This window comes from Canariomyces notabilis (assembly GCF_033297395.1).
Source record: "Canariomyces notabilis strain CBS 508.74 unplaced genomic scaffold N656scaffold_34, whole genome shotgun sequence".
NCBI lineage: Eukaryota > Fungi > Ascomycota > Sordariomycetes > Sordariales > Chaetomiaceae > Canariomyces > Canariomyces notabilis.
Genome location: NW_027041856.1, coordinates 161,899 through 183,939, shown reverse-complemented (window position 1 = coordinate 183,939; position 22,041 = coordinate 161,899). Strand labels below are relative to the sequence as shown.

At 55.1% G+C, this 22,041-nt stretch overlaps 5 protein-coding genes across 5 annotated transcripts; 3 read left to right on the top strand and 2 right to left on the bottom strand.

The window, feature by feature from the left end:
* The first annotated feature begins 3,163 nt into the window (after nt 1-3,163).
* Nucleotides 3,164-6,150, top strand: N656DRAFT_848833 (nucleotide-diphospho-sugar transferase). Its single transcript, XM_064819314.1, has 2 exons — nt 3,164-3,567; nt 3,635-6,150. The coding sequence occupies exons 1-2, from the start codon at nt 3,409-3,411 to the stop codon at nt 5,717-5,719; spliced, it is 2,244 nt and encodes a 747-aa protein (XP_064665764.1). The 5' UTR covers nt 3,164-3,408; the 3' UTR covers nt 5,720-6,150.
* Nucleotides 6,151-6,740: 590 nt separating this feature from the next.
* N656DRAFT_718485 (uncharacterized protein) lies at nt 6,741-9,256 on the bottom strand (the record flags this gene model as incomplete). The annotated part of the gene is made up of 3 exons (XM_064812286.1): nt 6,741-7,003; nt 7,077-8,808; nt 8,876-9,256. 3 exons carry the CDS (start codon nt 9,254-9,256, stop codon nt 6,741-6,743), a joined length of 2,376 nt encoding a protein of 791 aa, XP_064665763.1.
* Nucleotides 9,257-11,628: 2,372 nt separating this feature from the next.
* N656DRAFT_792715 (uncharacterized protein) lies at nt 11,629-12,737 on the top strand (the record flags this gene model as incomplete). Its single annotated transcript, XM_064817105.1, has 2 exons — nt 11,629-11,703; nt 11,781-12,737. 2 exons carry the CDS (start codon nt 11,629-11,631, stop codon nt 12,735-12,737), a joined length of 1,032 nt encoding a protein of 343 aa, XP_064665762.1.
* A 1,731-nt stretch (nt 12,738-14,468) lies between these two features.
* On the bottom strand, nt 14,469-16,223 carry N656DRAFT_696252 (uncharacterized protein; the record flags this gene model as incomplete). The annotated part of the gene is made up of 1 exon (XM_064810691.1): nt 14,469-16,223. A coding segment is annotated over one exon (1,755 nt), but the record flags the coding sequence as incomplete, so codon positions are not given.
* Nucleotides 16,224-17,579: 1,356 nt separating this feature from the next.
* Nucleotides 17,580-20,250, top strand: N656DRAFT_784473 (uncharacterized protein). The gene is made up of 2 exons (XM_064816178.1): nt 17,580-18,040; nt 18,292-20,250. Exons 1-2 carry the CDS (start codon nt 18,007-18,009, stop codon nt 20,016-20,018), a joined length of 1,761 nt encoding a protein of 586 aa, XP_064665760.1. The 5' UTR covers nt 17,580-18,006; the 3' UTR covers nt 20,019-20,250.
* Nucleotides 20,251-22,041: the final 1,791 nt, after the last annotated feature.

The window sequence follows — 22,041 nt, the reverse complement described above, 5'->3', positions numbered from 1 at the left end:
GGAGAAACCGAGGGGGAGAAAGGGAGAGACTCGAGGTTGTATCGTAGCATTCGAGGTTGATGTTGGTAATGTGATCAACGAAAACCATCACAGGCTTGTTTGCTTTCCTGCGCGTTTCGTTCGCTCGCTCGGTCGATCCTCGATTCTCGATTCTCGACGCTCGACGCTCGACGCTCGATGCTTGGTGATCAGTTCGGCTCTGGTCAGGTCAGGTTTCCTGTGCAAAAGCAAACGTAGGGTGGTACTGGTTGGCATTCTCATCGGCGCTTTTCTGTTTGTTTGTCTCGTTCCGGGGCTGGGGTCGGTTGAATAAGATACACGAATAAATAAACCGAAAGGGGGCCTTCCGGAGGGGAAAGAGGGGCGCATATTGGTATTGGATAAGCATGGGATAGGTAAAGTAGTCTTCAAGACAGACCAGACAGGTACCAACCCGCCTTTTCTCCAAAACGGATAGAAATGTGTCGGTATTCGTATCCATCGGTGAGAGTCTGTATGCCTATGACGAAGTCAAGATGTCGCGAGCTAACGGTGGCTGTGTCGTCAAGATCAGGAAAGATGTTCCTGTTGAATGTGACGGCCCGGTGATTCAGGGGTCAGTCCAATGTGATGAATATCGTTAAGAACGCCGTCCGTCGGTCTTCGAGCGAATGTGTCGCGTCGTGGTGTGGCTGTCGGAGGGAAGCATCTAGGTAGGTGAGAAGGAGAGGTAAGATTAGGGAGAGGAAGGGGGGGAAGAAAGCGGCCTTCATGAATTGAGATGCCGGTCAACCTGGCGGCCGGCTCGGCGAGTCCTTGTCCCTACCCGTAGGCATCGCCCTGTGATGGTCTGCGTTATACTCCGTACACTAGTAGGAAGACAGCCGGAAGTGTCGGGATGGGGTGGAGGAGGAAGATAGGAGGTGGAGGAGAGAGATTAGGAAGGACGGAGGGGTTGTATGAGCAGCCGAGGACGCTCAAGGTGAAACATTATGAGAGGGAAACGAAGGGGAATATCGGGGTCCTATACAAATTTAGAACCCGCGAAGATTAGAAGATAGAAACAGGACTGATAATAAGGCAGGGGACAAGTGAACAAGTGCTTCCCAAGTGGTCCTGTCTGTACCGCCCTGTCTTGTATGTACGGTGTCCACGCGCACACCTAGCTATAGACTAGCACGCTTCCATACCCGCACCGCACCGCAGATATGCATGGCGAGCATGCGAGCACGCAAGCGAGTATGTATGCATGTATGCGTGTGTGTGTTTGTGCGTTAAAGTATATATATCCTGCAGGCAAGCAGACAAGCTCCATCAGTGTACCAGAGTAAAGGAGGGGAAGGGGAGCGGTAAGGGGGAACAGGGACAGGGCAACCCGTGTGGTGCAGCAGGTGAAAGTGGGTTGGGCATTTATATAAATGTGGTGTTTTGGATGCAGACGGACCAGCCCCAGCCGCACTCCTGCTCCCGCGTCCCCAGGTCGCTCGGTTGTTTCCATCGTGATTAGGTTTTCGGTTGCCTTGGGCTTGGCGGACTGCCTTCGGATACATGCACTGCACCGAAGCGTGTCACTCGTTCACATGGCCCAAACTGGTCGGGGTGCATTTGTGCCTCGCAAAGGGGGCATGTCTGAGTTTGACTCACGTTGGGTTGGGGTAGAAGTGCCGGGCCGATGCTAGTGTACTATGCATACATTAGTGCGGTTTGCCTTGTCGGTGATGGTGGTGGCTGAGGTGGTGATGATGTTTAAGTAGACCACACACGTTCGTCCTAATCGCAGTGTATCTGGTGATCGATCTTGTAGCTGCCATTTGTACCCAAATGTCGTGTAATACGAAGTAGCGATACAGGGGATAATGTTACAAAACCAGGGGAAACCCCCTTCGGATCGCGCCATTCGGCTCGGATTTCCCTCGCATGGCCCCTGTGCCTTGCCGTTTCCCTCTCCCTATGGTCAGGAGCTGCACGAAATGCTGTGTCGCCGTCCTGCCGTGTTGCGTAAGCCTGGTCCGGATCCTGCAGCTGTTCCCTGGGGCCGGTGAAGTTCTGGGCTGGCCTGGCTTGCCGTCTGGGCTGGCCTGGGCGAGGCTAGCCTAGCGCTCCCCATTTTTTTCCCACACCCGAGAAACGCTAGGCAGGGTCCGGGCGCCCGTCGACACACCAAGACCGGTGTGACCCTTTTTTTGTTTGCCGTCCTTTGCGCCATTCGTCCCGAGGTAAGAGGGCAGGACGGAGTTTTGTCGGGTTGCTTCTGTTGCTCCGTCGGCGAGGCATGTTTTATCGTTATATGCATAGTATCTATCGCATGCACACCTACTCCGTACATTACACTATCAAGAATGCCGGCCCCCCCCACTATACAAACCGTTACTCCTTCCTGAAGCTCTTAGCTGACGCATCAAACGCTTTTCGTCCTAAGTTTTGGCGGCAGAGACTCCGGTTCCATTTTGGTTCATCCCAACTACGGAGCATGTCGCTGTATAACGGAGTGTGTATCCGTACGTATCTATTCCTGCATGTACATGCTGTATTGTACAAGCTGAGTAGTCCAACATGAGGGGATGACTGGGTATTGGCGCTTTCAAAACGGAAAAGAATTATACAGCAGCAATTGCCAAATAAACACAGGAGAACACCATAGTGTAGTCACTTGATCTGTGCTCCCTGTTCGTAGCACCTAGAAAGAATGACGCAAGCTGGAGGCTTCTGATCAAACATCTTCGAAGTTAGGACGGATCGAAACGGAAGCAGAAAGTGGGGGTGGTGCACAATGCGCTGCGGTTCTGGCTCAGGGACGTGATGTTCTGGCCCATCTGCACAGATTGGGCCCTGTCCGGACGGGAACGGTAAGTTGCACGGCATTGCTATCAATGTGAGCCGATCTTCAGGCCTTCCGGTTGTAGGGTCTCAATTCGTAGTTTCACTATTGGCTGGTCCGTTTGCTCCGGTAGGGTGGTGGTTTGCCATCAGCAATGAAAAACGACGTTGAAGTAACTACGGTGCTGCAGTGGTATTTTCTTGCAACGGTGGATTGGACAAGACGTGGAAAAGGAACATGTTCGCCCGCAGCTTCTGTTAGAAGGGTGTCGAGAGGATGATTTTTACGTGTAAAAATTTTGGCTGCACTAACAGGGCTTCTGGCCTCCCAAAGTACTCAGGCCGTGCTGGAAAGTATCGAGCCTCGCGCATCAGCCTTGCAGCCACAAACCCCGCGCCCCACACTACCTTGCAGCGAACCTGAATCGTGGGACAAGCCGTCAACCTTTGACTCACATTCCAAGCTTTGTCGTTTCCGCCAAAACACAAGAGGACGGTAGTTTCACATACAATCCTGCATCGCACATCTCATATCGCACGATCCATTTGACGGGACCAAAAATCACAATTCACCATTTAGGAACCTCAAGTCTCAAGATACCTAATCAATACATGTCCAAGCAAGGTGGCAGGGGCGGGGCGGCCGCCGCCAAGGGGAAAAAGTCGGCCAAGCCCGGCGCTGGCGACAAGAGAGAAGACGTTCTCCAAGCTGTCATCCTAGCCGACTCCTTCCAAGACAGGTTCAAGCCATTTACATTAGAGAAGCCTAGAGTAGGCCGTCCAGTAACTGATATTGATACATTGTACTGCCCTTTGCTAACTACAATGTTCTTGACAGTGCCTCCTGCCCCTCGTCAACGTCCCCATCATTGAGTACACGCTTGAGTTCCTGGCTTCAAATGGCGTCCAGGAAGTCTTCATATACTGCGGCGCACACTCCGAGGATGTCGAGAACTACATTCAGGCTTCCCCGCGTTGGAGTCCCGGCAGCACAATATCTCCCTTCGCTACGCTCGACTTCATCCGTGTCTCCAATGCCAACTCGGTTGGCGACTTCTTGCGCGATTTGGATAAACGAGGCCTGATTGCCGGTGACTTCATCCTCGTCCACGGCGATTTGGTTTCCAACATCCAATTGGACGCCGTGCTTGCGAAGCACCGCGCAAGAAGAGAACAAAGCTCGGATAACTGCATGACCATGGTCCTGCGATCTGTCGGGGAGCAGCCCCATCGGGCGGCAAAGGCGAGGGGGATTACTCCCGTTTTCGTCGTTGATTCAACGACGGGCCGGTGTCTGCAATACGAAGAGACACATCCCCTGCAGAGTGACCACTACCTGACCCTGGATCCATCACTTCTTTCTCACGGCGAGTTCGAGATCCGGAGCGATCTTGTCGACTGCGGCATCGACATCTGTACCCCTGAGGTACTGGCGCTGTGGTCCGAAAGCTTCGACTACGAGTTGCCGCGGAAAAACTTCCTTCATGGCGTCCTGAAGGACTGGGAGTTGAATGGGAAAATGATTTATGCCGAAATTTTAGATGACGGCTATGCGGCTCGTGCCAGCAACCTCCAGATGTACGATTGCATCAGCAGAGATGTACTCGAGCGGTGGACACTCCCGTTTGTACCAGACAGCAACTTGCTGCACGGCCAAACCTACAGACGAGTAAAAGGCGGTTCATACATGGAGGACCATGTCTCAGTCGAAAGGGGAAGCAAAGTCGCACAATCTGCCGTTGGGAAAGGGACAGAAATCCAGGCTGGGAGTTCAATTTCCCGAAGTGTCATTGGGAGGCGGTGCAAGATTGGGAAGAACGTGAGGATTGAGGACAGCTACATCTGGGATGATGCGGTAATAGGGGACGGTACTTCCGTAGTCCACTCAGTAATAGCGTGTTCGGCCGTGGTCGGCGCTGGCTGTCGGATCCCGGAGGGCTCTCTAATTTCGTACAACGTACAGATCGATAATCACATCCAACTACCGCCTAGGCCAATCCCGCGGATCTCCTTGTTAGCGGACGAAGGAAAGACAGCCAAGACAGACCCGTCGCTCGTCGGACCAACTGGCAAGGGCGCGTCGTACCAATTACCCACCTTTGATGAAGACTCGGACGACGAGGAGGAAGGTCAGAGAGACCCTTCGATCCTACAAAGCTCACTGATCTATTCGCTCGAGGCCCTCAACCTCTCTACATCATCTATATCAACCCTCGCTTCAGGAGCCTACGACTCCGAAGACAACATGTCTACAGCCAGTTCTCTCCACGCCGGCGAAGCTGGCCAGACCCGCAGTCGGGTCTCGTCCTTCACCTCGGACGCGTCCAGCAGGGGCGGCTTTCACAACGACGCCGTCCACGGCCTCGTCGACGCCCTCCGCGCGGACGACAGTGAGGACTTTGACTCGGCCAAGCTCGAGTTCATGGGCCTCCGGCTGGCCAACAACGCCTCGGACAGCGCCATGCGCCGCGCCATCACCGTCGCCTTTTGCAGGCGCGCCGCCGAGCTGCTCGACCCGCAGCATGGCGGGCTGGAGCCCACCAAGGCCGCCGAAAAGGCCCTCACGGCCAAGCGCAACGCCGTGCGCTTCATCAAGGAGGTCGGCGTCGGCGGCGACGAGGTCACCCAGCAGGCCGAGTTTGCGCTGGCCCTGCAGCGCGCGCTGCTCGGCGAGCGCGAGCACCAGCAGCACCTCGAACTCGCCCGCGCAGGCACCCTCCTCGCCGCTATGCTGCAGCAGCTGTATAGTCTTGACGTGTTGGAGGAGGATGGTATCCTGGCTTGGTGGGGGGATAAGCGGGCCTCGGAGAGCGAGGAGATGGCCAAGGTCAAGGAAAAGTGCCGCGTGCTGGTGGAGTGGCTGGAGAATGCTGATGAGGAGGAGGACGAGGAGGATGAGGATGAGGATGAGGATAGCGACTGAATTCGGCGCTTCTCTATCAGTATTTCTGGATGATTCCGGTGCTGAGGTGCCTACCGTCCCTCTGGGACCAGGAGCAGACAGCTGGGTAGATGTCGGTGCTTGTGTGTATGGCATTACGGTGCCTCTGCTATATGGCTGATACGGGTAGACAAAGAATCCCGAGAGACTAGGCTTGGTATTACCTTTTTTCCTCATGTCCCTGGAATATTGCTCCGTCTCGCCCGGTTTGGGAGACATCGTCCGGTCAGTACAATACAATACAGGAGAGACAGACAGCCCTAGGCAAACAGTAACGTAGGGTAGCTAGGACCTCGATTGCTATCCAACGCTATGTATTGTACATATATCCCCTAGCAAACCCTATCGAACGAGACCAGAACGTTCCCAATCCCTGTGTCTGTTCTAGTACTGTATGTATATACATGCCCAGGTCGATCTCAGGTGAATCCAGTTAAGTAGCCTCGGTAGCTTAGGAAAAATGGCAATTATTTATTCGCTTCCCATCATTAAGTAGTTATGATTGTAGGTAGTTGTACTTATCCCAGCCCGCCCCTGAGCACGTAGCAGCTTTTCTATCTATTATGTCCGCACCACATTACTTGTGAACCGCCAACCCATTAAGAGACCCAGACGTTCTCTTGACTGCGATATCCTGTGTCCCGGCCGAATACCAGAAGCTCTACCCTCCTGCAGTACCAGAACCAATGGTACGGTGCCGTATCTAGACCAATATGTAATACCTTCAAATATAAGGAAAACGCTCATTAGGTTCCAAGCATTTGCGCATTTCGCTAGCGGCTGTGTCCAAGGTGCACCACGTCTCTCAACACCAATCCATAGGTACCCACAACAACGGGTATGTACACAAGTGTGTGTGCGACACTGTGTTTCGTTTGTTGAACGGCCCCCACTGAGGGCTCTCTCTCACTTGGTGATGATGACCGAAAAGCCGTCCAGCCAGGGCCCGCAGCTGCCTGTGACACCACAAATGTTGTATCCCCTGGGAGGTATAAGGGTATGGCTACACAGCGAGACACAAGTCAGCAAACAAACACAGGTCTTGTCGTATTCGAAAGTGGGAAGGGGCAAAAAACGGGGGAAGCGGGAGAATGTGCGCGTGGAAACGGTGTAAAACGGTGAAACTGAGAAGAACATACGCATCGCCGCCATGGGCATTCCCAAACAGCGGGGATCTCCTGCCCAGGCTGGTCAAGACCTGGATGGCGTCAATCCAGAAGCCCGACCGGACAAAGAAGCCGGTTATGTACTCGCCGCGGCGGATATCTGTTAGTTATCCCAAGGGAGGTTAGTCAGGCGGGCTGTGCATGTCGATTGGGCAAAAACACGAGTTACACACCCATATCAAAGACATCCCCTCCTTCTTTCCCGCCACGTTTGCCAAACAACTGCCTCGAGTCGTCGTCATAGACAAACTCCATGCCGTCCACAGCGGCACCGTGGTAGAAGATGATGCGTGATAGGACGCGGTCATGGCGGAGTGCGCTGGTGAACACCAGCTCCTGGGGTGCGCTGCCCTGCATCTGGGACAGGCCGAGCTTCTTCCCGCGGAACGCCGTCTTGGGCAGCCCGGGCACCGCGCTGGGGAGCTTCAGGCAGGCTGTTTCCTTGGAGCAGAGCTTGGCAAAGTCGTCGATGTCGAGAGTGCCGCCCCCATGGGACTTGACCGATATTCTCAGCTTGCCCTTGCGTTTGCCCTCGGGCAGGCGGCTCCTCAAATCCTGCTCGCTCAGTGCGACGAGGCGCTGGACTCCACCGTTTTCGGCCGGGTTGTACTCGCTCCAGGCGTGACACAGGTCGTCGTCCTCGCCGAAGATCTCAACATACGCCACGCCCGTAGCAGCCGTCAAGGTCAGATTCCCACCCTCCATCGGCCACGCCTGGACGCTGTCGTCGGGGTTCAGCACGGGATCGTTGGGCAGGCGGAAGCAAGGGTGGCTGCGGAAACGCAGGCAGTCGAGGCGATGCCAAGTGCACTCGTCGTCTTGCGAAACCAAGCCTCCTTTGGACCGCGTCCGAGTTGAATAGGCTTCGCGGATGAGAAACGTTCGGTTTAGCGTGACATAGTCTCGTGCCATGACACCGCTCTCTTGGTGGGGCAAGCCAAAGAGATGTCCTGTTTCGTGCAGGTGAGCGCCGATGCCAATGTTGGCCGCCTCCCATGAGCTCCCGGCGTCGTTGCAGTCGTTGGCTACGTAGTTGGTGTCGGTCGGTGTGCAGTCGGTGAAGGCCGGGACTATCTCTTCGAAGCTCGCCGGGTAGCTCTGGAGACAGTGAGACCCGAAGATTCCAAGGTGCAAATCCCCGGCCCGTCCGCCTAAGGCGGCATGGCCGAGGATTGTCTTGGAGTTGGTGTCCCAGTGCGAGTCGAGAAGCAGGGCCGACACGTACAGTTTCTGTCCCGGAAGCGGCTTGAAGTAGTTGCGAACGGCATCTGCGGCAATGCCGTGGAGCGCCCCACCGTCCGTTGCATTCTTATTCTGCTGCGCCATGTTCAAGTCCCTGAGCTCGGCCACCGTTTTGTCGATGCGGATTACGTGCACGCGTGCTTCCGAGCGGAGGGTGCCGTGTTCCCTGTCTCTCTGGTTCGCCGTGCCCGTGGTCCATTCCTCCTCGAACCTAAAGACGCGGCGCCCGAGCTTGTTGCGCCACATTTGCTCCGCAGTGAAGGCCTGCCACAGATACGCAGCCATGCGGAACTTACGGACTGCGATATCCAGGCCATTACCCTCCCTCTCGATCCGAGCAGGAACCGCGTCGAAGGTTCCCGGCGAGTCCTTGGCGAGCAGAATCGCCAGCTGCAGCGGGGGGGTGCCGATGGGCGGGATCATGTGAACTGTTAGATAAGAGGCGTGGATAGGGTTGGAAGAGCCGCTGTTGGCAAGCTTCGGGCTTGAGAAGTCAAACCGCAGGCGGTTGGCACCAGGCATTAGATACACCAGAGCCTTGAAGCGAGAGCTGCACACTGGCCAAGATGTCGGGGGAAAGCTGTCGTCAAGCCGGCTCACAGTAAGAGTGCCATCAAGAGCGCGATGAGAAAAGTCACCGATTGTGCCATAAACGAGGAGAACCTTTTGGTAGACCTGCGAGGTGTTAGCACATGAACCAAGGCCTGCCTTGGGCCCGCAACCCACTCACCCATGAGCTATCCGGCACATTGGTTATGCGAGGTGAGTATTGAGAGACGGGCAGAGCCGGCCCTTTCCCGGCTGGCACGGGGGATCCCAATCCAGCCATGCCGGAAACGCTATATCGATTGCTGGCTCCATTTGGATAGGGATGAGGCTGCGGCCGCGTTGGAGGAGCAGCAGCAGCTGGAGCGGGTTGCGGTTGGGATTTTAGTTGCAAATCCAAGGCTGGATCTGATTGTTGGTTTATCGATGGGGGAGTCAAGGAGCCGCTGGTTGGAGTTGTGGTATTGCTAGCCTCGCTTGAAGTATCTGTCGACCGTTTGGTCTTGACGCTCGCCTTCGTTGATCGCCGGCGCAACTCCTTAAGATTGAATAATGAAGGCGCCATGGTTGGCGCGATCTCTTTGAGCTGGTGCTCTCGGATTCGGATTTAAACGCAGAACGATATTACAGTATACACAAGGCAGGAGAAGGGGACCGAGTCCACTTTGGAAAGAGCTTTGGGTGAGTGAGTGCCCCGAGATGTCGCCGGCAACAAGGCTCGGGCATAAAAGAGAGACGTGGGCTTTTCCCAAGAGGCTGGTGGCAGCGGAAGAGAGGCGGCAGTGCCACGCCGTAGCTCTCGAGCGGATAACGGTCTTAATTGCCCTTATCCTCACCGTTCATGTTGTGGTCCGCCAACGCCCGTTGAGCAACGCGGCAGTTGCACTACGGTCGGGGCGGTTGATGATGACGTATGTGCGACTCCAATTGGCCGTGGTTACATCGTGGCTGCCGTGGAGCCGTTGATTGAGTGGTTGATTTTTTCTCTGTTCGATAGCCAGACGCGAGGCACCGTCCTGTGCCGGGACTTGTCTCTGCTGTGTGTCTCGGACCAAGGCAGCTCTAGATTCGCCTATCTCCCATCCCGGCGCCAGATCTTCGCCAGATCTCCCAACAAAGCCAGATGATAATGCAACCAGATATCCGGTGGCTGAGCGAAAAGAGGACCGGAGAACTTGTCCGTGAATCAGCGAGAAGGTGCGGACTGCAAAGGACCCACGATTCCAACTTCCAAGCGATTGCGTCGGCCGCCCTTCCCTGTATGGATGCGGTGTGTAGACCAGGGAGATAACGTTAGCAGCGGTGGAACCTGGAAGAGGTCCGGAGTGAAACAGGAAGAAACCAGAAATCCAAAGATGGCAGATTTGTCCGTTTTAGGGCCTCCCGCGCCGCAAACCGTGTTTTCGTGTGAAAGAAAAAAAAGGAAAAAAGAGAAGGAGAGATTTGAAGATCAAAGAGCAAGGCCTGCCTGCATCCATCCACCTTCCGTCCAAAGGAGGAAGCGAAGAATCCTTCAATACGAACTTTGGGATTCCTCTCAATCCCACGCCTTCTCTAAGCATCGCCGTTAGCCAGTTCCTCCTGGAGCTTTGCTTGGGCTCTGGAGCTTGCTTGGAGCTCGCCGAGCTTGAGCCATTCGAATCAGCTTCAGGCCCCAGAGCTAAGTCAAAGTCAAGGGATAACGTTAAGCATCGAAGCTCGATCGTTGTCACTTAAGGGCCGGGCTAGGTACAGTACCTAGGCCGAGTGAGACCGCTGGTTTACTTGTATTGCATGTACACGGAAAAGCATGAGATGCAGGATCCTGACGCTCAGGGGATCCAGTTCTTCCCGTCAGGTCTAGGTTCCTTGAAAGCGGCGGTACGTGAGGGCGGCAGCTCTCTGAACATCCCACCGCAGACAGATGTAAGATCATCCGACACTTTACCAAATTTGTCTCGGGTAGGCTTTAGGACACCTTATGTGCTCCGTAACGTTGGTGTAGCTGTGCGTCGGGCAGGTATTAAACTCTTCGTCTCCCCAGATGTGCTCCGTGGAACGTGGATGGCCTTCTTTTGGACTGTTTGACATGTTTGGCCGTTGTCGCCTGGGAAACAAGTCCAAAAGTTGAAAAAGTCGGATCGACTCTAGCCTGCCGAGTTGGGATAGGTCTGGATTCATGTGGAGATGCCGACCCACGTTTTATAACGCAACGGCCCCGATGATGTCGTTGCTCATCAGGAACAAGGACTGACCAACAAGACCAAGGTTCGCGTTCAAAATCCCGGTTTCATGAGGTGAAGTTATATCCCTGATTATGAGCTGAATTTGAGATTGTCCGTTGCTTAAATTACTGGCAGCAGCTGACTTGATAGGGTTAACCAAGCTTTACCTACATAATGTTACTGTAGGTGCTCCTGCTGTGTGTTTGTCTGCCTGTTGGTGGGGAAGCAACTGCCTGGCAGGGCACGATGGAGATGGCCTATACCTGGGTAAAACTGATGGCCCAAAGCATCCCTGGGCAGGCCTGTCGAGCTGCTGCCATTCGCCCTCCAAGCTGCCCTGTGCCGCAAGTTCAATGCAGTGGGTGGGCCACTGTGCTCAGCTAATCTTCCGTTTCCACAGGAATGGATGTGAATTTACTCAGACCTATTCGAACTTCCATTGTCCTCCAAATCTCACCACCTATCCAGCCACCTTTGCATTTGTTCTGTATGCCAACGGCTGTGTGTCGAATAGAGTATTCCCGCGGCAGGGGGTTTCTGAAGTGCTGGCTATAATCCGTTTCGATTCCATCTCGCACACACCTCTCCCTTTCACGGCAGCGCTTAGGCGCCCAGTATCCGGGACCCATCCAATCAACCCCGGCCTCAAATTTCCTGTCCCGAAATCCTCTTCCACAACCACCAGAATCGACTCGACTCCCCTGCATGCATGCAAATCGATGTTTCTACAAACATGATGTCGTCGCCGTTCAAAAAGCAGCCAGAGGCTGTGGCGGATAGGGTTCTCAAGAGGGCCGAAATCAGCAAGGTACCGTCATGGCCGTTCCGTCTCAACTCCTCCCTTGCGAGGGCTGATGGCACGCTAACTTGAGATGCTTGCATCAGATGGCCAGGAGACTGCAGAACCGTCTCGCACTAGCACAGTTCAAGACGAAACATAATTTAGTAAACGAGACCCTGGACACGATCGAGCCCAAGTTCGAGGATGAAATCCGGCGCAAGCGAGTACACGAAGGAGACATTCTATCCGACTCTTCCTCGAGCGCATCTGAGCTTCCCTATCCTACAAGGACCCTCATGAGCTCGCCCCTCAAAGCCCCTCTCTTCTCGGATGCAATTGGATCCAGCAATGGCAGTACCGGCCACCGGAAACGTACCTATCTCGCCTCGTTCGACAACATCTTCTCGAGCCCCAGTAAGCGGCCACGACAGTCTCCCACGGCGCACAGATCCTTCACCACCCATCACCAATTCACCCAGTCATCGCCGATAAAGCCGAGACGACAACAACACTTCACCACTTCGACCGGTCCAGACTTGTCCTTTTACCTGGGGTCACGGCAGGCCAGCGACGTGCTGGCGTCGACAAACTACGCAGCCAACTCGGACGATGAAGATGATCTCCCTACTCACTCATTCCACACAACCCGCATCCGCGTATCGCCGCCCCGCACTCCGCCAATGCGGAGCCGCAACCTGGCTAAGAAGGCCAGGGACAAAGGGTCGGTCAGTGAGTCCAGGTCTGGCGAGGAGGGAGCAGATCTGCTTCTGTATCTGGCGGCATCCCCGTCGCCCGCGAACCCGCCCAGGAACAGGATGGACCCTCCGTCCACCCCGCCACCAAAGAACAAGCTTGCGCTACCATCATCCATGATGACTACTCCCGGCGGTGGGAACCCATACCCGGCGACTCCTGGCCTCGGCTTCGATTTTGCCGAATTCCTTCACATGACACCTAGTCCAGCGCAAAAGCCTTGGAAGACACCCGTGGCCCTCACAGGAGGCAAGACACCACGCAGCGTTGCAAAGAGACGCCTTACATTTGACGACTCCCCTTCTTGACACCGCGCCGGGTCGTTGGATTTCTGATACCCCCTTTGTCCCTTCATCTGATCTAGGCTCTATTCCTTTAGGTCTATGTTCCCCTGTCTATCAACATTGGAAGATTACTACCCCTTCATATTCTGCTGAGCGTTGCCACCTTCAGCTTTCTTCTCGGAAACCTTCTTCCCACCTCGCTTATTCGTGTCCCAACGATCATCCCAGGCCCCTTTCGGAGTTCAGGTCGTCATTCTATCACCTCATCCCCAGTGAACCGACATTGAGACCCAGCAACTCAACAAATGACATCATCAACTGCGTACCGATACTACTAGCAATCGCGAAACTTCCCTTTGTTTGACGACGCTATTTCCTAATTCGGGTGGAATGATGTGTAGATATGAAGTATGCAGGGGATGGAACCTTGGCTCTGGAGGAGGGCTGAGCTGAGCAAGCCCGGTTGGAGGATATCCGGGTCTAGCGTGTGTGTGCTTGTTTGTATGATGGACGTGGGATCGGGGGGCGGGAGATGGGTTTCTCGAGGGAGATGGGATTGCACGACTGGAAATCAATTGGCCTGCCTTGGTCAGGTATTCTTTGGCGGCAGCTCTGGTCTGGATGTACAAATCCGCCAATTAACGCGGTTGTTGGAAGACGACGCGACTCCCGCGACTTTTCGCGTGTCGTGTCGCGCCGGAACTGGCCAATCAGATAGCCTACTTCCCCGCTACACCTTCTGGAAGAGGGGTTGGTGGGACGGAATATGTGCATGAACGTACTCCGTACTGTGCCCAAGATCAGTTCAGGTACATACAGATCAAAGTGCATACTCGAGCTGAATTCCAGAACTGTCGTTCGGTTCCGGAATAGGTCAGTCAATATTCAGGTACGAATTGATCCGATGATTGGTTCATTGTCCACCCATGTTTTATTGCGAATTATGCACCGTGCTGAAGCCATGTTGGCTCTCCCCCTGAGTCGTGCAGGCGCAGGTTGCTAGGTAACGGGCAGCCCCTGAAGACAGCGTATAGGCGAGCCGAAGGAAATTTGGTGATGGTGGTATATCCGCTTCCTCATTAGTTACTCCTCTCTGGACATTACTGCGATCCATGATCTGAGGGAAAGGTACAAAGTAATCGTCTCAGCACCAGAATAGCAATAAGGCGGTTGACACCGTATTCTGCTCAGGCAACGCTTGTTCACTGAATACTAATCAGGCGGGTAAGTGTAGAACGAAGAGGAAGGAGCACGCAGAAGATTCTTTGTACATAATGCAGTATGCGCATACAGATAACGAACCACAGAGTCCGTATCCCAGTTGATTCAAACCAGCTGGCAGGAACATACATACATATACCCATTCACTCCAATAGGAGACACACATAACCAGAACAATATCGTAAGGCATCGACCATCGGCTTAATTCCATCGCAAGGTTTTCGTATCGCATCACATAGCCTTCCCCACCCCGACGCTCCTCTGGCTACCGGCACTTTGCCTCCGCCCCTGCATATTTGCATCCCAAGAAGAAGTCTCATTATTCCCAACTACCATCCGCTGCTCCCTCTCCAACCTCTCCCTCCACTCCTGGGTAGGCGAGGCCCTGTCCCTGTCCGACCTAGCAGCCGGGCCGACGTCCGGGCCCGGGTCGCTCCAGCCATCGCCCAGGCTGATGCCGCTCGAGTACTTGGAGGTGAAGCTGTCGGCCCTTGCACGGTGTGCTCCAGGGGGGGTACGGACGGGCACGGCCTCACTGGCCTCGCTGCCGGCGACGCCGGCAGTGCTACTTATCACGCTGCCGCCGTTCTTGTTATTACTGATGGTGCGCTCAAGGTCAAACGGGTCGGAGCGGAACTTGTTGCGGAAGTTGTTGCTGTCGTCGTCGCCTGCACCCACGCTGCCGCGGCCGCCGCCAACTGCCGAGTAGATGCTGTCACGGTTGGTGTAGTAATACAGTGTACTCGGTTGCCGGCTGGTGCTGACCGAGTGGCCGCGAGAGCGGCGAATGTCAGCCACGTAGGTGCTCGGCTTTGGAGGAGGCATCGTGGCATCGCGGATGGCATTTGCGTCGCTGAAGGGATTGAGGGGCTGACCACCACCGATTGCGAGCGGCGCGGGCTTGGCTGAGGTGTGAGCGATGGCATTTGTGTCGCTGAAGGGGTTATCCCCTGGGCTGCTGCCAAAGTTGAGGTTCAGCCCGCCTAGGAAGCCGTCGCTGCCGTTCTTGCGTGAAATACTCGCGCGTCGCCTCTGGGCTTCTCGGTCCAGCTCGCGGTCGTCCATGTTGAGCAGGGTCAAGAAATCGGGTTGGGCACCAACGGCTGGGCTCTTCTCCTGAGTGATACCCGCCGTCATATTGCCCGTCGCAACAGGCTTGGCGCGCAGACGCCAGTTGAAGGTCATATCCGCCGTGAGCCGTGACCACCAGTCCGTGAAACGATCCTTCGTTGTCACCCGACTCCCAACGATGCCCGAATTTGCTGGACCGCGTGTGCCCTTCGGGTCCATGAACTGCGAAGTACCCCGGTCAAGATTCACAGAAGGTGCACTGCCGCCCGTCTTGTTACGGAGGTGACCTTGGAACCTCCTGAAATTCTGCCCCAGCACGTTCTTGACCTTCTCAGCCACCGGTGTCGGTCCTATGCTACCGCGGGTGATGATGTAGCCCCCTTTCTCGTTCCGGTCAAAGGACGGAACGGCGTCGAGCGGTGTCAGAAGCGTGCTTCTCCTCTTCCGATGTAGCTTTCGTCTCCACCACCAGATGAAAAACGCGAGAATGCTGATGGCAACAACGCCACCAATGACGCCGCCAGCCACGGCCACTGTCGACTGAACTGCATTGCTATTTACGCTGGGCAGCGCGGTCAGAGCGGGGTTCGTTGAGGAGGCATCTGGAGCTGCGAACGCCCCGCTGTCTCCTGATGACTGCGGCGATTCGATGGTCGTGCTAAGGGGGGTTGCCGCTGGACCTTGGACCAGTGGAGGTGGAGTGGGCGCGATTGAGGTATCTACCGCCGGCGCTATTACGCTGCTATCAGCTTTACTGCTCTGCACCACAGACGTTTGCTCTGCCTCTCGTGAAGACGTAGCGTCTGTAAGGATAGTGAAGGACTGGAGAGTAGCGCCTCCAGCTGGCGGGAGAACCGCAGCGGGAGGCGTCGGTAAGAGTGCCGAAGGCCCTGACTGACGCTCCTGTGTGGCTTGCCCCAAGCTTATGCCAGAGCTTGAGGGGATGCTTGAAGTGAGCAAGACCGGGGAAGAGCTCGTCGTACTCGCTGGAGGCGTAGAATCTGATTCTACGGGGTTGGCATCTGCGTTTCCACCTGCCACCGGAATCGCTGCCAATGTTGAACTCGGCGTTGTCTGGACGGGACTGTTTGTCGCAGCAGACTGTGAGGAACCGTTTGCGTCGATTGCCGTCGCGGATTGTACTCGGGGAACAGCCGTACACCGCCGCCCCTCGATCGTGGTCAGGAATGCGCCCGCTGGTAAGCCATTCGAGGCCATGGTCAAAGTTCCCCCTGGTAGACAATCTCCCTAATGGCGAGGCCAGTCGCTCCAAACAAACAAATATGGCGGAATCTCTTAGAAGAAGAATATAAACAAGAAGGGCATTGAAAAGAAGCGAATAATGTCTGGCCGCTAGGGCCGTCTAAGTTGTTGCGAGAATCATCAAGATCTCTACTCTCTAAGCGAAGAAAGAAAGGGAAGGCTCCTGTCAAAGGAGACAAGCAAGCAAGACAGCGAGACAGTCGCGGCTAAACACAACACCAGAAACTCATGGCGAGGCAGGTGAACCGGGAAGAATCCATGGGAAGGCGGAGACGGTGCAAGATGGAAGATCTGGGGATGAGGAGGGCCACGCCCGCCGGGACAGCGATGTCATGTCTTGGCGGGACGGTGAGGCACGAAGAGAGTTGAAGACATCGTCAGCGGCTCGAACGACTTCTGACTTGTCGCACGGACGAACTGCCGTTTGATGGACCGGAATAGGGCACAACGAAAGCTGTGATTGGCTGGGAAACCACGTCATCCGAGTTGGAAAGTCGAAGACGGGCGGCCGATTCCACCCCTGAGGCTCTTCGCTTGGCTGATCCCTGGTCTCTGACGCTTTTGAGGCACGACGATTGTGGGGGAAGATCCGAGCACCCGTTCCTTGAGGGGTAACCTTCCCTTTATGTAGTGTAGCGAGATCTCGAACCAAGCCCTCGGAGCACGTTAACACGCCTTGGGGGACGACTGGTCATAATTTCTGGCAATCCAGATGAATATGATTTGTTTTTCGAAGACAATGTTGCTGCGGCATCTGCTGGTAGAATGGACTCCCCGTAGTGTCGCTTAGAGACCAAATTCTCAATCTCTTGGATTTATTTTGCCGCGATCCCCTGAAACGAGCGATGAGCAGATAAGGAAACACTCGAAACGCTGGTACCCACAAATCGCCAGAGCCGATACGTGTTGCACTCCGCGAATCTCTGGTGGGTAGTCGTAGAGCAGTACCGAATCGAGCAGTACGGAGTAGAGAAGGTACTAATGTTTAGCACCATCCCTCTATAAGGAGTTTCAGTCTCGTTGTGATGAGAATCTGAACTTGCCAACTTCTCATCGACAGAACTAAACGTAGAGAGCCATCGACCTATCTTGATCGCTCATATCTGCTGCTGCCAAGTAGCATGTTGGCCTGGCTGTAAGTGAAGAAAGAACATTCAGTCAAGTGGGGCTCTCATCTGGCGTTCTTGCAGTGGGTGACAGGGTGTATGTACTGTGCTACTGCCCAGGGGTGCACGGTCCACCTCTCGCTACTCTAAGTGGCATCTCATGCATTGCCAACGGAATGTTGATTCTCCCCGCTCTCAAGCAACCCCTCGCCAGCGATCACCTCTTCTGTTCTCAACTTCGCTTGCTGTTTCTCCTCGCAGCGCACTCTTTATATCACCTATCAGTGTTGGGGAGAGCGCAGTGGAAACGACTCGGAACATTGACGTGCCCAAGAGCACTGACCACACTGTATTGTACCTTCGTAGAGGAGGCTGCATTTGGCTCTTTCCTTCGTTAGTTTTGGTGCTCAGATCGTAAAGCTGGAGCTAGGCGTGACTTACCTCGCCTACCTATCGGAGTCCCGGACCTTGCCAAACATCTGCCTCACCTGTCCCCACGTCACTTCCCAGGTCGAGCACGGCCGCTACGGATTCCCGACGTCTGGGGAAGAGGCTTGCGCCGCGAGACCTATGCGGCACCTACCTTAGGTTACTGATCATCGACCGCACTTGCCCTAGCCGGCCAAGCCAACATGTTCGGAAACATTGGTAACATTGGTCATATGGGTAAGTCGGTCATTCTTGCTCGCACTCACACGTCCAGGTTCCCTTGCTGCATTCTGGTGTGTGCTGCTGCTCCCTCTTTGAGCTCTCCCAGCTCAAAGAACCATGAGGAAGTGGAAAGGTCTTGCCGGATGTGCTGTTGCCATAAGCACCATCATGCAAATGCAACTTGCTTCTTGGCCGTCGTTGTTTCGTGTGATCGTCCCCGGCACCGGTCAATCCCCTGTCTAACCTGATCTAATCCGGTCGTCTAGTCATTGCGGCAGCACAGAACGCGCCTCCCAAGGATGTGCCCCCGCCCACACCAATCAATTTGCCTCGGTGCTACCCGCAGCTCCGCGACCGTGATCCCTCTGATGCCCGGACGCCAAAACCGCTTACTGCCTTGTTGCAGGGCATTGTCCGGCCGACCGAGGTTTCGATTTCTCACCTAGAGGCCCTTGGAGCACACGTGATCCCGGACGCTCCCCCGTCCGCCTTGATTCCGGACCCTTCTTTTATTCCGGACTTTAAGGTCTGGGAAGCCCTCTCCTCGGAGGAGGTGCATGCCACCAATGAGAGCACTCGGAAACGCCTCAACACGGGCAACCTCTCACCTGGCTGCCAGACGTATCTGGAGCGCAGACGGGAGCTCTCCATCCCAAACGAGGCCGCCTACCGGACAGTCCGCAGGCTACCGGCTCCAATGGGCCAACCCCAAGCCCGCCTGGGGAATGCATATGAGTTCTACCGACACCTGGAGCTGTTCACTTCCTTTTGGGAAGACACATCAAAGCCACCGAAACTGGAAGACGATGCTGTGAAGGCAGGGGAGAGCAACGGGCAAACCGCCCCTGCTGCTCCCGAAAGTGACAAGGCTTCGGAGAATGCCACCGGCGAGGTGCAATTCTACCGCACCGGGTCCGGCGCCCAGATGCCACCTGAATATCGCCAAAATATCATCACAGCCTTCATAAAGCTGGTAGCGTACGACTTCACATGCAACGTGTCAGTACCTCGAGTCGAACCACGGCTACAAATCACATCCAACGCCTTTAGCTCCCCGCGCAGCTCCTACTTCTCCTCGGGGTGCACCTTCATTTTCCGGAGCCCTGCCACCCGAGAAGCTGCCCGGGCTGGCATCGTCGAAGGCCCGCTCGCCGCCGTCAGCGCAAGGCACACCACAACCTTCCCTGCAGCCGGCAGCGGCCAAGGGCCGACAGCTGCCGACCGAGAATCGGTTCTGGACCTGGGTCGCGAACTGGTCGCTGCGCTCATCACGGCGCAGCACCGCGCCCGCGAGGGCCGCACCGAGAAGCGCATCGGCGAAAACGCTTGGTGGGCGACGAAGCCACGCTGGGGCGGCGGGCCCGGAGGGCCCATCGGCCGCGAAGTGGAGATGCAGTCAGGTGCCGACGAGACGGTTGGTGACAAGGACGCCCCGCCCCCTGAGAACCCTTCGTCATCTCCCTCGTCGACAAGGGCAGAGGCTGTCTCGCTGCCTCGACGACCCTTTTCCCGCCCTGGCGCGCTCTCTCTTCCCAGCAGCAGCAGGGACTCAAAGGGTGCTAAGCGCCTCAAAAAATCGGGCAATCACCCTATGTACGACAATTACCGTGCAATTCGGCCGCCGGCATCTACTTGGGATAAAAAGGCCAGGTACGAGGCCATTGGGCGCGCCAGGGGTGCAGATTATGATGATATCTATGTCGTGAGCTCGGTGCTGCACCATGTCAGCGTGGTAAGGGTTCGCGTACCGGATCGGTTGCTCGCTGTCCTGGAAGGGCAGCCTGAGGGTACGGAGGACGCCGGAAACGGGAGGTGCTGGGGGAAGCTGGAGGTCTGGAGAAGCCCATGGTTCGACTTCTTCAAGATTGAGGATCGCGTCAAGGCGATGCAGCTTGTCTGGTGCATGATGGCTTGGCTCATGAGAGAGAATCAAGGCAAGAATGAGCAGGCTGGAAAACAAGGGCAGGGAGATGTGAAAATGACTGGGATATGAGACACATGATTGTTGGATGCTTGTTGGGATAGAAACGAGAAGATGAGGTCATGAAACCAGCGGCAGAAAAGGCGGCTTAGAGCATCTCGTGTCAGTTGGGAACGATAAATATATCTGCCGGTACGTGCATAGAGACATGAGTTTTCAGCGAAGACCAGCACGATTTTGACTTGAACCATTTCGCGTACATATAGCGCCTTAGGTCAACAGACATCGACACCAGGCTTGTATTAGCCGTAAACCGCGAGATTGGACCTTTCTGACTTCACTTTTGAGAATGAGCTTGTCTAAGGGACGGACTCGTCTTACCTAGATCCGGATATGCCGAATTTGAATTTTGAGGCGGCCCTTGGCACATCTCCCGTGAATGACCTGCAGGTTCCGGGTTCAAGCGGTGAGCTAAAGGAGGCATCCAGATCATTTTTTGCCACCGATTCGTGGTGGGCTGGTCCCTTTTCTCTGCCGATACGGAGATTGCCAGCCTCAGCCGTTTGGATTCAGGTTCGTGTCCCAAGAAACTGGTACTCTATCAGCCACTGTCACATCGCCACCGGGAACTAAGGTAAGGTATATATGTACAGTACTGTACGTGTTCAGTACTACGGGGGCTCTTGCACTTGCAGAGCTGATGATCTGCCCTCCATTCTAGTGAACATGATAACTTTGACCATCTTGGATGTTGCAAGGAACTTGAGAGATGGGACAGGGGTCCGGGCTAAGGTTTTGATCAAAGACAACACACCGGTAGTCCCGGCTTGAGAAACAGACAAAGGGAAGACCAACGTTGACATCTCGCGTCGCATGACGGTGATGCTGCTTCAACATGGCATCTATTGGGTTTGGTGCTGCGTACCAGCCCATTCTGGATAGTAACATCCCTTCCTTGGGTTATTAGGTACGGCAGAGTCTACTCCGTAGACAAGGGAAGAATTTGCAGAGCAACAACCCTAGGTCGCCGAACACGTGGAGGATGTACCCACTTCTCAAGCCCTGGCTTTTCTAGAAGCTCTGAGTGGCCAACAATGGCCTTCAGCAGCCCCACTACGAAAATCCCGATTGAGGACCAATGGATAGCGCTGCTAACATCCGCCGCTAGACCACGACGAGTTTGACAACTGCGTGCGACTGAGGAAGGTCACTGCCTGACTGAACAGTGATGAAACTGAAAGATGAGGAAAGAGCAGCAGACCTAATCCAGGATGATGGGCATTTGAAAGCCATTGGCTCGGCCAATGCAATCATGCAAATCGTCCATCACCTATAGGACATTTGGCACCTGTCCTGTCACACGTGCCATGAGGAACACCCAAGGGCCAAGAGAAAGCACGGTCTCCTCGGGTCTAAAATGTCGAGGAATGGCGAGCGCGAGATTCTCTCCAAGGATATTACTTCCTAGTTGAGCTCCAGTCCTCAGAGCTGGGACACAACGTTACAGCAGACGCATTAGGGCAACAAAATCAAGAGGCGATTATATCAGCTGTTATATCAGCCAACGTTAGCGAGCTGATGGCCTGGGCGGCTGAAAGGTCGCCTCGACGGACAAGCGCCGCATGGGGCAAGGTGTGTCAGAGAAGATGATGTGCTGAACCGAGCTGGTCGTTGAGAATGGCTCTTGCACCCGCGCGATCCACAACCCACATGCTTGGCGATCATCACGATCCCGCGCCGAGGTGGCCAATCCCAGCAGCTGACGCCCGCTGACCCCACTTAGCCCGAAGCCGGCGGCCGTGGATTGAACCATGGCGGGATTGGTCCAGCAGCCTTATTGCGAATGTTGCGGAGACTGATAACTAGCTTTTGGGTGTCCATCCGATGCCGAGCTCTCAGCGCCCTACGTAGCCCAACAAAGTGTGCGAGTTCAACGATCTGTCCGCCCGTCCCTCCTCGCAACGCGGAAATAACGTTGATCGATTTTGCTTCCTCATTGACAGAGAACAGACAGGGACCCCTGCAGCTGAGCTTCAACCCCTGGATTTTCTTAACTTCGATCGATGCGCGTATACAAAGTACCGGTATAAGCCTA